Raw genomic sequence first — 15384 nt, forward strand, 5'->3', positions numbered from 1 at the left:
TGTAAAAAAAGAGCTCTTTTCCATGAAAGCCAAATAGAATACTCATGATCACGTTTTTAATTATTTTTCTTCATTTATGATTATTTTAAGTACAGTGGCAGTCAATAATTACAGCTATTGCACTTCAAATATTGTCAAAAGCACATACTACTAAAAACAGAAAATATTTTCTGACTGTTTGCTAATAATACAACTCTTTACATAGAAACTTTTACAACCAGGGTCATAACAACATATATGCCAAGCTGCCAACCACCTCTTAATCCAAAATAATGTTGACAACATCCTTATTTTTTTCTTTTTCAATAATAACATGTATATGTTTACCATTAAGTATTCTTTAAAAATATAACAAGTTTGAGACTATTTTCGTTGACTGCTACACAGAATCATTCAGTAGACAGTATAGATTAGCTGCTGCTGAATATAATTCATGAAGAGAATCTAGAAGTATATTTCCTCAGTTTTTTAAGTGCTTAAATAACAGTACTACTAACAAAACATCAAATGATTCTAAACAAGCTGGGAAATCCATGTCAGAAACAGATGACAGCCATTTCAGGAAAAATTAACATAAACATTTTATTGAAAAAAAAGCTGCGAGAATTTTGTTAAAAATATATAAGTTCGCATATAAATGCATGTATTATAGCATAAGTTGCACAATTGTTTCGATTATACACACATCTTCATAACTGCGACTTTTACACAAAATGAAATGGCATTGAGATCAACATGGACAAAAATCATGTGACCTGATTTCACACAAAACATGGATATAGCTGTCTGGTTGTAGACTGGTTCCCTGATGATTCTTCAGCAGCACTTTAATACTTCTGGCCAGAGTTGTGATTCCTGTAGTTTCTATGACCATTGTTTCCACGGTAACTGTTGTGATGACCTTTGTGACCTGAGTTATGATGTTGATGATTGTGGTAAGAATGAGACTGACCAATGCCATGGTTTCCACCAAAATGCTACAAAATAATGGAAAACTTCATCAATTATCTCTGAACGATACTCCTTAAAATGAATTTTAAAAATTCATGACATTCTTACAAACAGTTTTATAAGTGGTAATAATAAGATTACTGATATCAGAGAAAATTTATATCTGTTTGTAAGCAAAAGAAGAATACTTCAACTACTACCATATAAACATTTCGTCCCTGCATACATAAAATAGACCATGCATTTTAAATAGGAAAATAAGTCTTCTTTTAATTATTTCTATAAACCATAAAAATATTTTCTGTCAATAGCAACATAAAATTCCTTGTTCAGAATAGAGATGTGGTATGATTGCCAACAAGACAACAATCCACCAAAATTTAAATGAACCAGATGTAAGCAATTAAAGCCTATTCTTATCATTTGGAAAGTTCTGGTGTAATTTCCATGGGCTATTGTAAGACTGCTTGTGTTACCTTATCTTTATTCTTTTCATTCTGGACATATGTAAATACATTGGATCCTTGTAAAGTTGTGTCCGAGTAATGTTGCTTCACCTTTTTAACCTGAAAAAAAATAAAAATTGAACTCTACTTTCAAATAAAATTTTGGAAATAGTTCATAATTTGCTAATAAAATCAGTGTAAATGGCTTCTTGGTTAAGATGGTTATATCATTTGGCCAATAAATATATATCAAACAGCAATACTTTCATCTGTCACTCTGAAATGCTGTAGAAATGGACTTTATGAATTTAAAATATCATGACTTATAGAGAGCCGAAACTCATTGGTGAGATTATTATTTTGTATTATTCTTGAACATTGGAACATGTGGTAAGGTTTTAACTATTGTTTTGATCCCCCCTCTCTTTTCCCCCTTATACTCTTTTTATTATTGATCAGTACCTTTCCTGTGTCTATTTCATCATCATAATCATCATCTGACCAATGCCTCTTTCTCTCTTTATCCTTCTCTACTTCTCTGTCTAAGTTGCTCTTTCCTCCATCCCAAGATAAAACTGAAAATACGTTTGAATCAGTAAAAAGATAAAACTGAAAATACAACATTTGAATCAGTAAAAAGATAAATTAAGTCAAACCATTCAGTTTGTTTTGATAGTTACAATATGTGTGTGAACTTGTCCAAAATTATCATATATTTTTATCATTCACAATGATTTTTTGTAAAAGCCAGGTTTAGCATACAGCGGTAGACAACATTATTCAGTAGTGCGAATCAACAATTTTATTTGTTCTTGATTTCAGATTCCTATCCAACCTCAAATTACAAAATAATTTACAACATTGAAAACTGATGTTATCTAGATTCTCCATATTTGTAGAACATTTTGATCTTAAAATGGACATCTGGTGTTACATAAAGTATTATGAATTTAGAATTGGGCAGGGATTCATTAACAATAAGAAAAGAACAAAACTCTTAAACATATGAACGTCAAATGAACTGGTGATATTGTGTCTTTTTAGATCATTTGAATCACGCTTCACAAATAGAAAATCGTATGAACAAAAGTGAAGATTATTTACCTGAGGGACCAAAGCTATGCAGTGATGCAGTTTTTTCTAAAGTCTCAGCTACAGAGGAGTTTTTACTACCATCCCAGGTTGGTTTACTGTGAGATCCATTCTTCTGTCTCTTATATCCATCTTTTACATGATGGTCCCAAGACTGTACAGGAGCTAAACAAATAATATATGTAAATAAAGAAATTAACAAACTATTTGTTCATTTGTTCAAAAAGTCATTACAGTTATATAATTATTCAAATATTAGTAATAGTGGAGTAATGATTGTTGAGAATTCGAATGTAGAAAAAAAAATGTGATATAACACAGATTTCCCTTATATCTATTATGGAAATAATGCCACTGACATTACTCATATCACACTCTCACAACATTTCACTCGTATATATGGCACTGTTGTTCTGAATCTGCATAAAATATTTACTACTAGATGTTAAGCAACCAACAACTAATCCTTCATTTCCGAGTGCATTTGTAAATAATAATTAAGTCTTTATTCAATGAAAAAAATCATCTGCTATCTAACTATCATTTTTGTCTTGTTTAAGGTTTTTGCCACATTGGTTTTTCTTTTGGTCTGCAACACACCACAAAGTAACTTACCACTCTCACTTGTTTTAGTGGTCAAAGAGTCTATTGTTTTACTGGTCAAGGAGTCCTTTGTTTTCTCTACCCAGACAAGTTCTGTACTATCGTCTGACTCTGTATCAAGTTTCTTTTTCTTACTGTCGTCATGGTTATGTTTTCTGTCTTCGTCATCCCTATGTCTTTTCCTCTTTTTTTCACTTACTTCTTCCTCCTCTCTGTCTTTCTTATGTTTATGTTTTTTCTTTTTATGTTTTTTACGTTGTGATTCCATGTCAGAACTGCTGACAGATTCCTGATGTTTATTCTCCTCATGTTCTTTGTCATGCTTACGTTTCTTCTTTTTATGTTTCTTACTACCTTCTGAAGAATCTGCATTTGACGAAGAGATAAGATTGTCTTTTTCAGATGAAGATTTTGAAGATATCTGGTAGTTATGGTCCGATCTCACATCTGAAACAGTATCATGAACCTTGACATCTTCCAATGACTCCTTAAATGTTTCTGCTACATGCTTAAGACCTTTTCTAGAGTCTGTCTGATTGGAGCCATCTGTGACCTTCCATCCAGGATGCTGGCAGTCTGGCACTTTTGGAAATTGAGGAATATCTTTAGAATCCTTGATCTGCCATTCTGTGGTTGAATTGTTACTTTCTTTACTGGAATTAGAGCCTCGCGAAGAACTGAGGATCAAATCTTGATTTAAAACATGCCAGTTTGATGTTGCATTAATCTTGGTGCTGGTAACACAAGACAAACTAGATATTTCAAGCAAACTTTTCTTATCAGACATTAAATCTCTGCTGGTATTTATATTTTGTGAATGTCCATTATTTTTCTGTTTCGTCCCACCATTGGATCTGCTCTCTTTTTGTGACGTTTCCAACAAATGCTGATTTCCCGGGACAGAAGTTGTTGCATTCAGTTTCTGATCAAAGATGACACCATTTCCATTTCTATGTTTTGTAGAACTTTCATTGTCTACTTTCATTTTATCCATCTGTACTTTTGCTGAAGGACCATTCATTTTAGTTTGACTAGTTTCTTCCTCAGAATCACTATCACCGTCATAGGGAACCAACTTTGACTTTCCATTGGGAGATTTTTCATAAGTTGTCACTTTACCATTTTTAATCTGCATAACAATTCTTGGTTTTTCCTTTGGATTTTCATCATGTGGTTTAATCATTTGTTTCGGCCTGATTCCAAAGGCTACTTTTTCCCTGTTTGCAGGGAGGGGTGTGGAGGCTGGCGGTCTTTTTGTGTCATGACTTATGTGAGATATAGATGAAGAAGCACTAGTATGGGGTTTAATGACTGGAGTTGATTTCCTCTGTACAAGCATTCCAACATCATTGCTGTGATGAACTAAAAAAAAACACAATTTTATCATCAAACTTTTATACTTATAAAACATTGGCTTATCATTATGAGAATAGAACTTGTATTATTGTCATTAAACTTTGCATTCATTTTCTACATATTCAAACATAGGTATGCAATTATCATTTGATGAAAAGCAATGTTTATACTGAAGGCTATGATGCCAATTATATTCATAAGAATTTTTATGATGCTATACTTTGATCTGGTTCAAATATTTACATTTACAGTGTTTCTGTTTTAAATATTTATTCTTTTCTATGTGCAATATGATTTACACATTCAAAAACACTTTGCATATATATATTTTTTTTAATCAGTTGCCCTTGCTAAAATGCCAAACATATACAAATAAATACACCACTGCCATAAAATCTTCCCTTCAAAGATGATTCAGATGTCAGATACTTTTTTCTGCAACCTAAGTGGAAATTAAATTGTCTTTACTTAAACCAGAATTTTTTTTGAAATGAAATTATCAGCATATTCATGACGTTTTTTTTAATTATTCATCTTAGTCTTACGCACTGTTCAAAGAATGACTGAAACAATTCAGAAAGATATCTAATCAAGGAATCAATTTGTAGAAATAAGTGTTCTCTCAGGCTATTTATACGCTGCAGTTTTCAGCCCTACCAAATTTTTTTTTATAGATCAGCATGATTTTAAAGTACTGTAACTGTTTTATTATTTTTCAAAGTTTTCCATTTCCCTGGCTTGTATGTTTAGTTTTAATTAGATGATCACCTGGTTAAATGTCTGAGTGTGTATATTTACCTCAAAATGTCAACTATCGAGAACCCATTTCAATAAAAGATAATATAATGGCGTTCTTGCCAATTTTCTACATTTCTTTCTGAGTTTTTTACTAAAACTTCCCAAGTTATAGATTGTTTCAATTGTTGAATGGCATTCCATTGATAAATTCCCACCTTAAAAAAAAGTATAAAGATAGGAAAAGTATACTGGAAGTATTTCAATACAGAGAATAGAGTGAAAATACTGCTTCTGTAAGGGTTGTTCTTTTATAGCACTTTGAAGGGAGAAAATGTATTTCCTATTAGGAGACAGATCAATCTTTTGTCTAATTTCATGTGTACATATGTATTTTAATTTGAAAAGTTTTAAATTTAATGGCACTTAATATCTCATATGAAATAGATTTTCACACAGTTTTACATGTTTTCAAAACCTATTAAAAGAAAAATCATTTTAATCAAATAAGGCATTTTTTTAGCTATAATTCAAAACAACTTATAATTAACTTCCCTCTGTATCTGTTCATTTATATGTTTATAAATAATGTTCTCAAATGTTTTTTTGGTTAAAACATAAACAACATTACATTTTAGACTAAGATCCTGCAGCAGAGTAAAAAGTGAATCAGTCAAAAATAGCATGCTGGTTTATAATAATCCTGAAAGAACACTTGGGATTTAACCATTAAAATACAAAAGAAAATTTGTTGTGGTTTGGTGTATAGATGCCTTTTACAGTAACTTATTTGTATAGAATATGCTGTACTAGTCATCCAAAACATTTTGATAAACAATGTATTTATAAAGTTTTTACCTTTTATTCCATTTACAGCTGTGCTGAATTTGTTGTTAATGTGGTTATTAGGTTGAACTGGTCCAATAAGATGTGGCTGTAAAACACACAGAAAGATTAAAAATTAACAGTTTAATTTTTAATTTTCTTTTATTAGGCTGAAATAAAAAGCAACACAACATGTACCTGATATTTATGTATCTCAGAGGTTTGCATATTACTGATTTCTCAGCTTTACATTTCAGATTTTCTCAAAGAGGATTTAACTGCATAATCCACAATACGGTCTGTTTCAATATCAATTCAATAATTCAACTTAAAACTTTATTTTCCAAAATTGAACTTTATCCTTAAGAATTGTGCTACTTGTTACCATATTTGTAAACATATTTTCTTGTTAACAAAAACTTATTTATTTACCTTTTGTTTCTGTGCAGATGGTTTAACTTTACTGTAAAACAACAGATAAGCTTCAGAAGATAAGACTCTAGAAGCACTGACCTGGGTAACCTAAAACATGTCAAATAAAAACAGGTATCAACATTTAATTTCCATTGATAAAACTTAGATGATTTCACATCTTAAACATAACTTTCTTCAATTACAAATACAAAAGTAAATTGTAAAACCTATGGTTAAAAAATATTGGCTTTTATTTTTCATTTTTTTATAAAAATAAGGCTGTTAGTTTTATCGTTTGAATTGTTTCACATTGTCTTAGTGTGGCCTTTTATAGCTTACTATGCAGTATGGGCTTTGCTCATTGTTGAAGGCTGTACTGTGACCTATAGTTGTTAATGTCTGTGTCATTTTGGTCTCTTGTGGACGGTTGTCTCATTGGCAACCATACCACATCTTCTTTTTTATATTTTATGTTTACAAAGTTGAGGAATTTTCATTAGGACTGAGAAGCATAGTATATTCTGGAACAGTCCTTATCTGGACAAAATATTCCATCAAAAGACTCTGGCAGATTTCTGTATAATATAAATGAGCGAGTGGAACTTACCATTGAATCATTCATGCAGTACCATACTTGACTTGGAGACTTTACATAGCAGTAGTAATGACCAGAATTACAATGTACTCCTGAGTGTACTAACACAGCATACAGACTATACTGAACAGGTTCACCCTGAAAAAATTATATATATATATATATATGCTACAAGAGTACAAGTCACATCTTCTTACCTTTTCAAATGCACTAAGATTAATAAGTCAAATACATCTATATGGAATTAATTCCCCCAGTTAAATTTGCTTAAGTAAATATTTTCTAAAACACACAACGTTATAGATTCTGTTCAAGTCACACGGCAATAATATGGTACTTTACGACACTGTCCCAAACAAAAAACATATAAATGCAGTTTACAGAATAGAGAAATACATTACATAATAATAAAAGATTTGTTAAAATTCGAGAAATTATGAGCCTACAGCCATGAATATTTACCTGTCTTATACTCATGTAAGGTCTGATGTTTAACTTTTCTGGGAAGTTGACATGTCTGGTAATCTTACCCATCATTCTATGGAAATCAAACCTGTGAGAGAAAAAATATAACAACTTAGAAAATAAAAGATTAAATAATTTGATTGATATGAAAAAGAGAAGGGTAGTTTAATCCTGACACACGACCAGATGAAAAGCGTCGTTCTAAAGCCATTTGTCATATCTTAATGTGTTGACATTATAAATGAATTCCATATTTTTTAAGACTCTTTGAGATTTATAGCTTATCATATTTTTAGATTCATGTCTATTGTCGACAACTGAACAGGTAACTCTAAATAAGTTTTGTAGTTGTTTTCTGTGTGATAAGGCTAGTTGTATCTCATCAATATATGCCAAACAACTTTTTTATTCAGACCTATGTCAAGATATAAATCAATATAATACCAACCTTTTAAAGGATATTGTTAATACATTTGGAGGTTTATGAACAGAGAACCTTTTCTGAGCTGGTACCTTCTGTTTACACCTACAATAAAATATATCATGGTAAGAAATTGATGCCTAATCAACATCATTCTTTTATCATATAAATCATTTAATAGTTTCTACATGCGTACATTTGTGTTTTAATTCCTTCCCTAGCTTGACTTTTTTTTTTTATTAAAATGGCAATAATAGTCACTTCTTTGCACACCAAGAGAAACTGTATCAAAATTTCTCAACAAACCTTCATGGCAGTATCTTATTATTAGAAAAAAAAATATCTTCAAATATGAGATAGGTGTACCCATTGAAGAAAGGTCAAAATCAACACATAAACATCGCTCTGCTTCATATATTGATTTGTTCATCAAGCCTAAATTCTTATTTAATTGCACTGTTTATAGATAATTTCATATATCACTTACTTGGTACACATGTAAGCGTTGTCATTGTCTAACATCTCAGGATGCACATACTTTTCAAAAGCTTTCTCTAGTGTTGGTACATTCTGAAAACAAATGCGATCATCAGTCAAGATCAGTGACAGTGTTCGGGAATAGCAGACATACAGAACTTAATTTCTACTCATTCTTTCTAGGTTTTTTTTATATTCATATCTTTGTCTACTTGTTAATTTGCATGAATATCAAAAGTAGAAATGTTCACATCTTCAAAATAAAGTTGTGTATCAACATATGTTTATTGTGTTTCGTCTTTTAAGCCCAACTGTATAATTCATAATTGAAAATTGAGCAAGCAAAATTAAGCAAATAGCACACAACCACTTTTGTAATTGTTTCTTTAGCAAAATACTACATTGTTCATTTACCAGTAAAACCTCTATTTCCATACCTTGATATCTAAACTAATGTCCAGAAGGGGATCAAATGTATTGGATCTCTCTTTACACTTCAAACATTGCACTGAAAAAGTAAAAAAATCAAAATATTACAAATTCCACATATTTTTAAATTATTTTCTATGCCTTCATAAAATCATGTTTTGGTAAAGGTTCCATACCTTCCTTATTTTATTCAAGCATATCTCTTTAATGTCATGAATTCACTTTCATGAAGTTATAAATATATTCAAATTGGGTTTGTTATCATTATCTAAGTGAACTGAATTCAATTTCAAATCCTTTAATTTCTTTGTTTCATATTAAGAGACTTAAAATTATATCAATAAGTTTTGAAACCTTTCAACAATGTAATAATATAAACACATAAACATACCCTGGCTTCTTAGAAATCCTCCAAATATCTGATTAACTACTGTTGTTTCTTTGCTAAATTTGTCCAACCTTAAATTATACATTAATTCATTCATTATTACTAATATCCAAAAAAGATATGGTGGGATCTTGGCCATTTTTCTTTTTCTTCAATAAATAATATGAATTCTCCATCCATTAACATATAAAAATTATCTATAAGACTATAACAAATTAAAATATTGAAATTATCCATAACATATCATAGTACTGAGACCAGGGTTTCCGCTGGCGGTTGCCATTTTCGCAATTTGCGAAAAAATAATAATTGTGGCGATTAAAATTCGTCATTGGCGAAAGAATTTGGCGAAAGAAATATATAAAACGATTTATTTTCAGCCATCTTGTTTATTTACTTTTTACGGGTTTCTCTGACTTTACCGACCAGACTCGGAATTCACCTTGAACTCGTTAAGATTTTGACAGAAAATCAATAATCAGCTGATTGCATTCAAAGCTATCGACATCAAAGGACCAATTAATAAAGGTATTGATTGTATGATATTACAAAATGAAATTATGGTTAAATGGCTTCTGTCACATGTCACAAAAGGGATTTATTAACAACTTTGCAACGCACGTGTTTAAAGCAAAATTTTTACGCTTATTCTCCTTCTTTTAATTATAGTCCAGAAAAGAAAATTGTTGTTATGACGAAAAATATTCAAAGCAAGAAAGGGTCTGATTTAAAACTTTATCATTTTATTTAAAACTTTCATATAGATCATTGATTTGAGTGGGTACTTTAAAGTCGTTTCAGTTACACACATGTTTCAAGCATAAAGTTTTACTTATTATCGATGGTCTAGAAAAGAAAACTGTCGTTATGAAATCTATCCAAAAGGTTGGCATGAGAGTAACCCTTCAATGTAATGACTACACCTTACACGAGGGATCAATTCCAAGTGATAAGATGCTTCATTTTGTTGTAAAAAACAATTCTTATTTGGGCGGTGAGGGAGGGGGGGTGCTGGAAAAAAAGGATTTTTTTTAAGAAATATATATTTGTGTTACTTGGCGAAAAAAATAATAAAGTGGCGAAAAATATATTGTTTTGGCGAAAGAGGTGGCGAAAAAAATAATTGACCCAGGGGAAACCCTGACTGAGACAATCAATATAAATCTGGTTTGTCCACATTTCATGTTATATCTGTTTACTGTGCTTCTTTGTTTTTCAAGCTATTTTAAATATTTCTTGGTGGTTTTTTTTACAACTGTAATATTTTAGCCATGTAAGAACATGCACTCTGCATCTTAAAGAGTATTTTCCTGTGTTTTAGAAACAGTTATCTTGTATTCAATAACTTAGTTTTTACCACATCTTATCTATTTAAATATGTTTAGTCATATTTTCTAACTTACTTAGCGTATCCATTTAGATTGTTATGACAGGACTTCTGTAAGGCTTCCACCAGATAACGTAGAAACTCATGGGCATCTTCTTGTCTTCCCCAATGCATGTGTTTGGCAATCACTAAAAGATAGTTAAATGGTGAATAAAAAGGCTATTGTATGGGCACCTCTTTCTGTTTTTATCCTTGGAGGTTGATGTCCATAAGACAGAACATTCCATGGAACAAGTATAAGAGGATTTTTTTCTAAATTTTAATATCAATAAATAAAGCGAATACTTAATTTTTACTGTTTTTAACATTCATCATGTTCATATGACTAAAATTAAATATTTTACGTTAATAAAATCAGGAAAAAGTTTGAGTGCAGTCATATTGCCTTTAAAATATGGGGCAGCCATGCGACTTCAATGTACAATCTTTACAAAATTTGAGGTTTGGTGTCTTTTGCTTTTGAAATGAAATTACAAATATTTCTACAAATTTCAACAACCAATTGTTTGTATAATTTCTTCAACCTAACATTTCTATATTGACACATTATGCTATCAATTTTTGCTTACATCTAAGCTTTTGAAGAATTGACTGTGGTTTAATAGCATTTCCATAATTCTCAAAGCATCTTTTGATGTGCCTCTGTAACTCACACATCATGCAAAATCCTGCTTGTTTGCCTGTAATTATAGAAAGAATCTAGTCAAATCAAAGTCTAAGTTATTATTATTAGATTATGTTACATATATATGTATCTACATAAAATATTCCATTTCAATCTTTTTTTACACATACCATTCAGATAAAAAAATTATTATTGCCTATCATAAAAGAGCTAGAAAAGGTGCACATTTCAAAGTGAAATTTTCATAAGCCAGATCAACCTCTTGCATGACTATTGGTTTAGAACTCTATTCGAAAAGAAAACTGACAATCCTAGTCAAATAATATTGAAGTCAAGTGCACCCACATTAGCAGGGTTTGAACTTGCAACCTCAGTGTTGACTGGCTAGTGATTACAGTAGTACAACCACTTAGACCACTTGCCCCCCGTTTAAAACTTGAAACAGACAATATAGACATTACTAAAAGGAGCCTACAAAATATTATATTACTTACATGAAGAATTGTGCTCATCACTCATGCAGTAATTAACCAGTGGTGCTGTGTATGTCAGACATTGTAGTGTAGAATTAAGAAAGCAAGTGTTGCCCATGTTGACCAGACCAGCACCTATCCTCTGAATCTTCCGCCATTCCAACTTGACGTTTTCCTCTGGGTACAACACTACTTTTGGTACAGGAAGACCATCTTCAACATCTCCGGAACCATTCATTTTACGTTCTGAAAATTTAATTGTTGTTTACATTAAAATTATAAAAAAAGTATTTCTTCTCAGATCATTGTTACAGTTCATTTAAACATTTAACTAATGCAAAGGCAAGTACAACAGCACAGATTTCAAAAGTCAAATTTTTCAAGTTTTAATGTATCTTTCTTTTTCAAACTCAGTGCTATCACTAAGTGATTTTTAAACCTTGTTTTTTGGTTGGGTTCATGTTGATTAGTTTTCTATATTGTTTCTTTTTCTATAATTTTGTTTGTCTTTTAGTCTTTTTCTTCTTTAATGACGTTGTTACTTGTTGCTTTATTTTTTACCTAGTTTGAATGTACCTATCAATACGATATTTACTCTTCTTTTTTTCTAAAATAATTATCTTGAGTTGATACTGTTTATGTGATACACTTTCTCTCCATGTACTGACCTTTATTATGCTCAGCATCTCCACGATCTTGATTGTTCTGAGAAGGGTTTAAGGGGATGTACTTCTTTCTTAAGGAATCAATTTGCAATGAATATGGTTTCTCAGCAGGTTTGAATACAATCTGGGTCAGTAGAATCCTTTTAGATGATGAAGTAATATCACTATCTAAATCTCCACCTCCAGAAAGGGACGACTTTAAAGTCTCCTCAATTTGGTAGATATTGTCAGAAGAACTTGCAGGCATAGCATTGATAATTTAATCCAATCTGAATAAAAATCAAAGTTTTTGAATTAGGTCACAATAAATTTTACAGGAGCTAAAAAAAAAATAGCAGAAGTCATAGAACAAAAATAATGCAGATGATAATTATTAACACAGAAGTCATGTGAACTAATAAATAGTAACTACTGATAAAACAGCAAGTATGTGTAGTACAATTTATGTAACACATGTTACACTAAGATCATCAAGGTTATCGTACATGTAGTTATTTGTTTCTTATGATTCAGATGTTAGTTCAACAGGTTGGGGACAACTCCACAAATGAGGGACTTTCAAAGAATAGTGAAAAACTTTATTTTTTTCAGCTCAAAAAACGCAAAATTAATTATATTAGGAACAACTCTCCTAAAAGGCAACAAAAGAGAGGTCCACTTATTTTTAATATTACAGAAGATACTAGTCCATGAATATTACAAAATAATTTGTAATATCAGATAGACAATGACAGACATAAAGTCATAAAATGTTCTTTAAATACTATTAATACATGTTTGTATAGTACTAAGAGGTGATTTTAACAAACAAAAAATCAATTGAAATGTACCTCACATAAAAAGGTCTTACATTGAGTTCCCAATCTGTTCAAAGGTTAATTTAACATTGACATAATCTACTTTATAAAATAGATATTAGATCTGGCGAAAATCAGAAAGAAAACAGATTCCTCACATCCAATCAAAACAAGAACTAGATACACAATTCAAGCAAAGTATAAATTTTACGCTCATTTATCTTGGATGCCAACTGTAACACATTCTCAACTATTGTTACATTTTTTATTACATAAATTAGGCTGTTGGTTTTCTTGTTTGATAAATTGAATTCTTTAACATTTGTCATTTAGCATCTTTTTAGCTGACTATGCGGTATTTGTTAATTTCTGTGTCATTTGGTCTCTTGTGGAGTTGTCTCATTGGCAATCAAACCACATTCTTTTGTTTATGTACAAGACATTGCCTTTCCAAATCTGCCAAGTGGATATTTATCTGTTTTGCAATCATACCACTGGCACACCTCTTTCTTTTTTTTGTATTACATAGAGCAGTAGTATAAATTTAAAATCAATCAATGACAAACTGTCAAAAATTACACAAACAAAAAAAAACTTGGATGTTTAAACTGTATATCGTTTTGTACATGTATCTAATTTTTGACTACATTTTTTAAATTAAAGTCACATGCATGTTTCTGTAAAAGATGAGAATATATAATACTTTCAGTCAACAAAATAATAAAATGTTATCAAAATATTTATGTTTCCTATGAATTATATCAAAGTCAATGACCCCAAATTTTGCCTCCTGTTACACATCATACCTGACAACCCTGAACAAAATCTCCAACTCTGCTGTCAAAGCTAAGAGTGAAAGAGGAAGATATCACTCTTAGCTTTGACAGCAGAGTTTGAGATTTCAAGGGTTGACAGGTACACACCCAAAACGTTCTTTCTTAAATTCCGAATTTAGTTGACCATAATGACATTTTTTGAATACACATCTTTCAATGATGTATGATTTTTGTTACATTTAAAATGATTTTCATTTGTCTCATGTGTATTTTAGGAATATACTAGGAATATTTGGGGATCAGCACATGTGAACTGTTAGTCTGTTTACATGTTTGATGGACATTGATTGCTGTTTACAATTTTAGGAAGCCAATACAAGTTTAAAATGTACAAATATTACTACACATATAGGAAAAACATTAGAATCCAACATGGCATCACGAAATATTAGAAGGCAGTCAACATAACGCAAAGAAAATATCACAGAAATGAACACGAGCTAGTCGACAGCATGGCTTCTGTCAACTGCGCCGGTTTCCACCCATTGAGAGCTACAACTGAACTTATACGAGTTGACAAACATTGACATTGTGTTGTAAAAGATAAATGGTATCAAAATAAAATACAGGAGTGTTTATTGATAGCTAGAACACGAAATTTCATAACAAACCTACCTGAATAAAAATCCGATGCATCAAAATGCAACATCCGGGGATTTGTAGTAATGATTGTTCCTTGCGCATGCTCCGTAACTACAGAACTAGCTAAATTAAGTCGTTCAGTGTTCTAACTACGTCCAAAAAGGATGCGCAAAATATTTTTAAAATACAATAAATTTTGTTCTTATTTGTTTGAATATTTTTATAAAGCTATTTCAAATAAATGATTTATTTAGGTATTAAAAAATGTATTATATACATTTATCATATATTTAGTACAAAATACAGCTATTTTGTATATCTAATAAAGGTTCTTTTTCCAGTCTGTATCACCTACCCTGTATCGCATACCCCGTATCGCATGGCTAAACCCGTATCGCATACCCCGTATCGCATGGTAAAACCCGTATCGCATACCTTTTTTTTTTTTTTTTTTTTTTTTTTTTTTAACTAAAGTCAGTTTTTTAGGGGTTTTTTTTTGCTTAAGATTTTTTTTTCTAAAAATAGGTAATTTTTTGAATGACGTCATTGTTTGGTATGTAACGTCACGTGCATCAAGTTTTCATATTGTATGTGACGTCACGAACAGCAAGTTTTTACAACATATTTTTTAGCACACTCAATGCAACTAAAAAAAATACAAAACACTTAAATATATACAATAATAAACAAAATATTTTCAAAACAACAGATTGTAAGGTAACCTAGGTGCTTCGTATAAATAATTGAGCAGTTATTTAAAAAAGCTTTGAAACAAGACAAAAGCAGAACTGAAGGTAACCCAGTGCTCTGGATCAGAAAACA

At 30.8% G+C, this 15384-nt stretch overlaps 1 protein-coding gene across 1 annotated transcript; it reads right to left on the reverse strand.

The window, feature by feature from the left end:
* Positions 1–586: 586 nt before the first annotated feature.
* LOC134724673 (ubiquitin carboxyl-terminal hydrolase 36-like) lies at positions 587–14695 on the reverse strand. Its single transcript, XM_063587843.1, has 18 exons — positions 14596–14695; positions 12351–12616; positions 11704–11928; positions 11154–11264; positions 10601–10712; positions 9201–9268; positions 8818–8888; positions 8391–8473; positions 7931–8008; positions 7480–7570; positions 7030–7155; positions 6441–6530; positions 6042–6117; positions 3105–4454; positions 2502–2654; positions 1860–1972; positions 1428–1517; positions 587–977 (listed from the first exon to the last, which is right to left on the reverse strand). Exons 2-18 carry the CDS (start codon positions 12592–12594, stop codon positions 828–830), a joined length of 3231 nt encoding a protein of 1076 aa, XP_063443913.1. The 5' UTR covers positions 12595–12616; positions 14596–14695; the 3' UTR covers positions 587–827.
* Positions 14696–15384: the final 689 nt, after the last annotated feature.

The sequence above is a fragment of the Mytilus trossulus genome, chromosome 7 (genome assembly GCF_036588685.1).
Source record: "Mytilus trossulus isolate FHL-02 chromosome 7, PNRI_Mtr1.1.1.hap1, whole genome shotgun sequence".
NCBI lineage: Eukaryota > Metazoa > Mollusca > Bivalvia > Mytilida > Mytilidae > Mytilus > Mytilus trossulus.

Excerpts from the sequence above, each read along its gene's own strand:
- LOC134724673 (XM_063587843.1), bottom strand. The coding sequence starts at position 12,594 with ATGCCTGCAAGTTCTTCTGACAATATCTACCAAATTGAGGAGACTTTA. Across the intron at positions 8,474-8,817 it reads ACATTAGTTTAGATATCAAG|AATGTACCAACACTAGAGAA; the intron begins GTATGGAAATAG and ends ATTTGTTTTCAG. Across the intron at positions 6,118-6,440 it reads CATCTGCACAGAAACAAAAG|CCACATCTTATTGGACCAGT; the intron begins GTAAATAAATAA and ends TGTGTTTTACAG.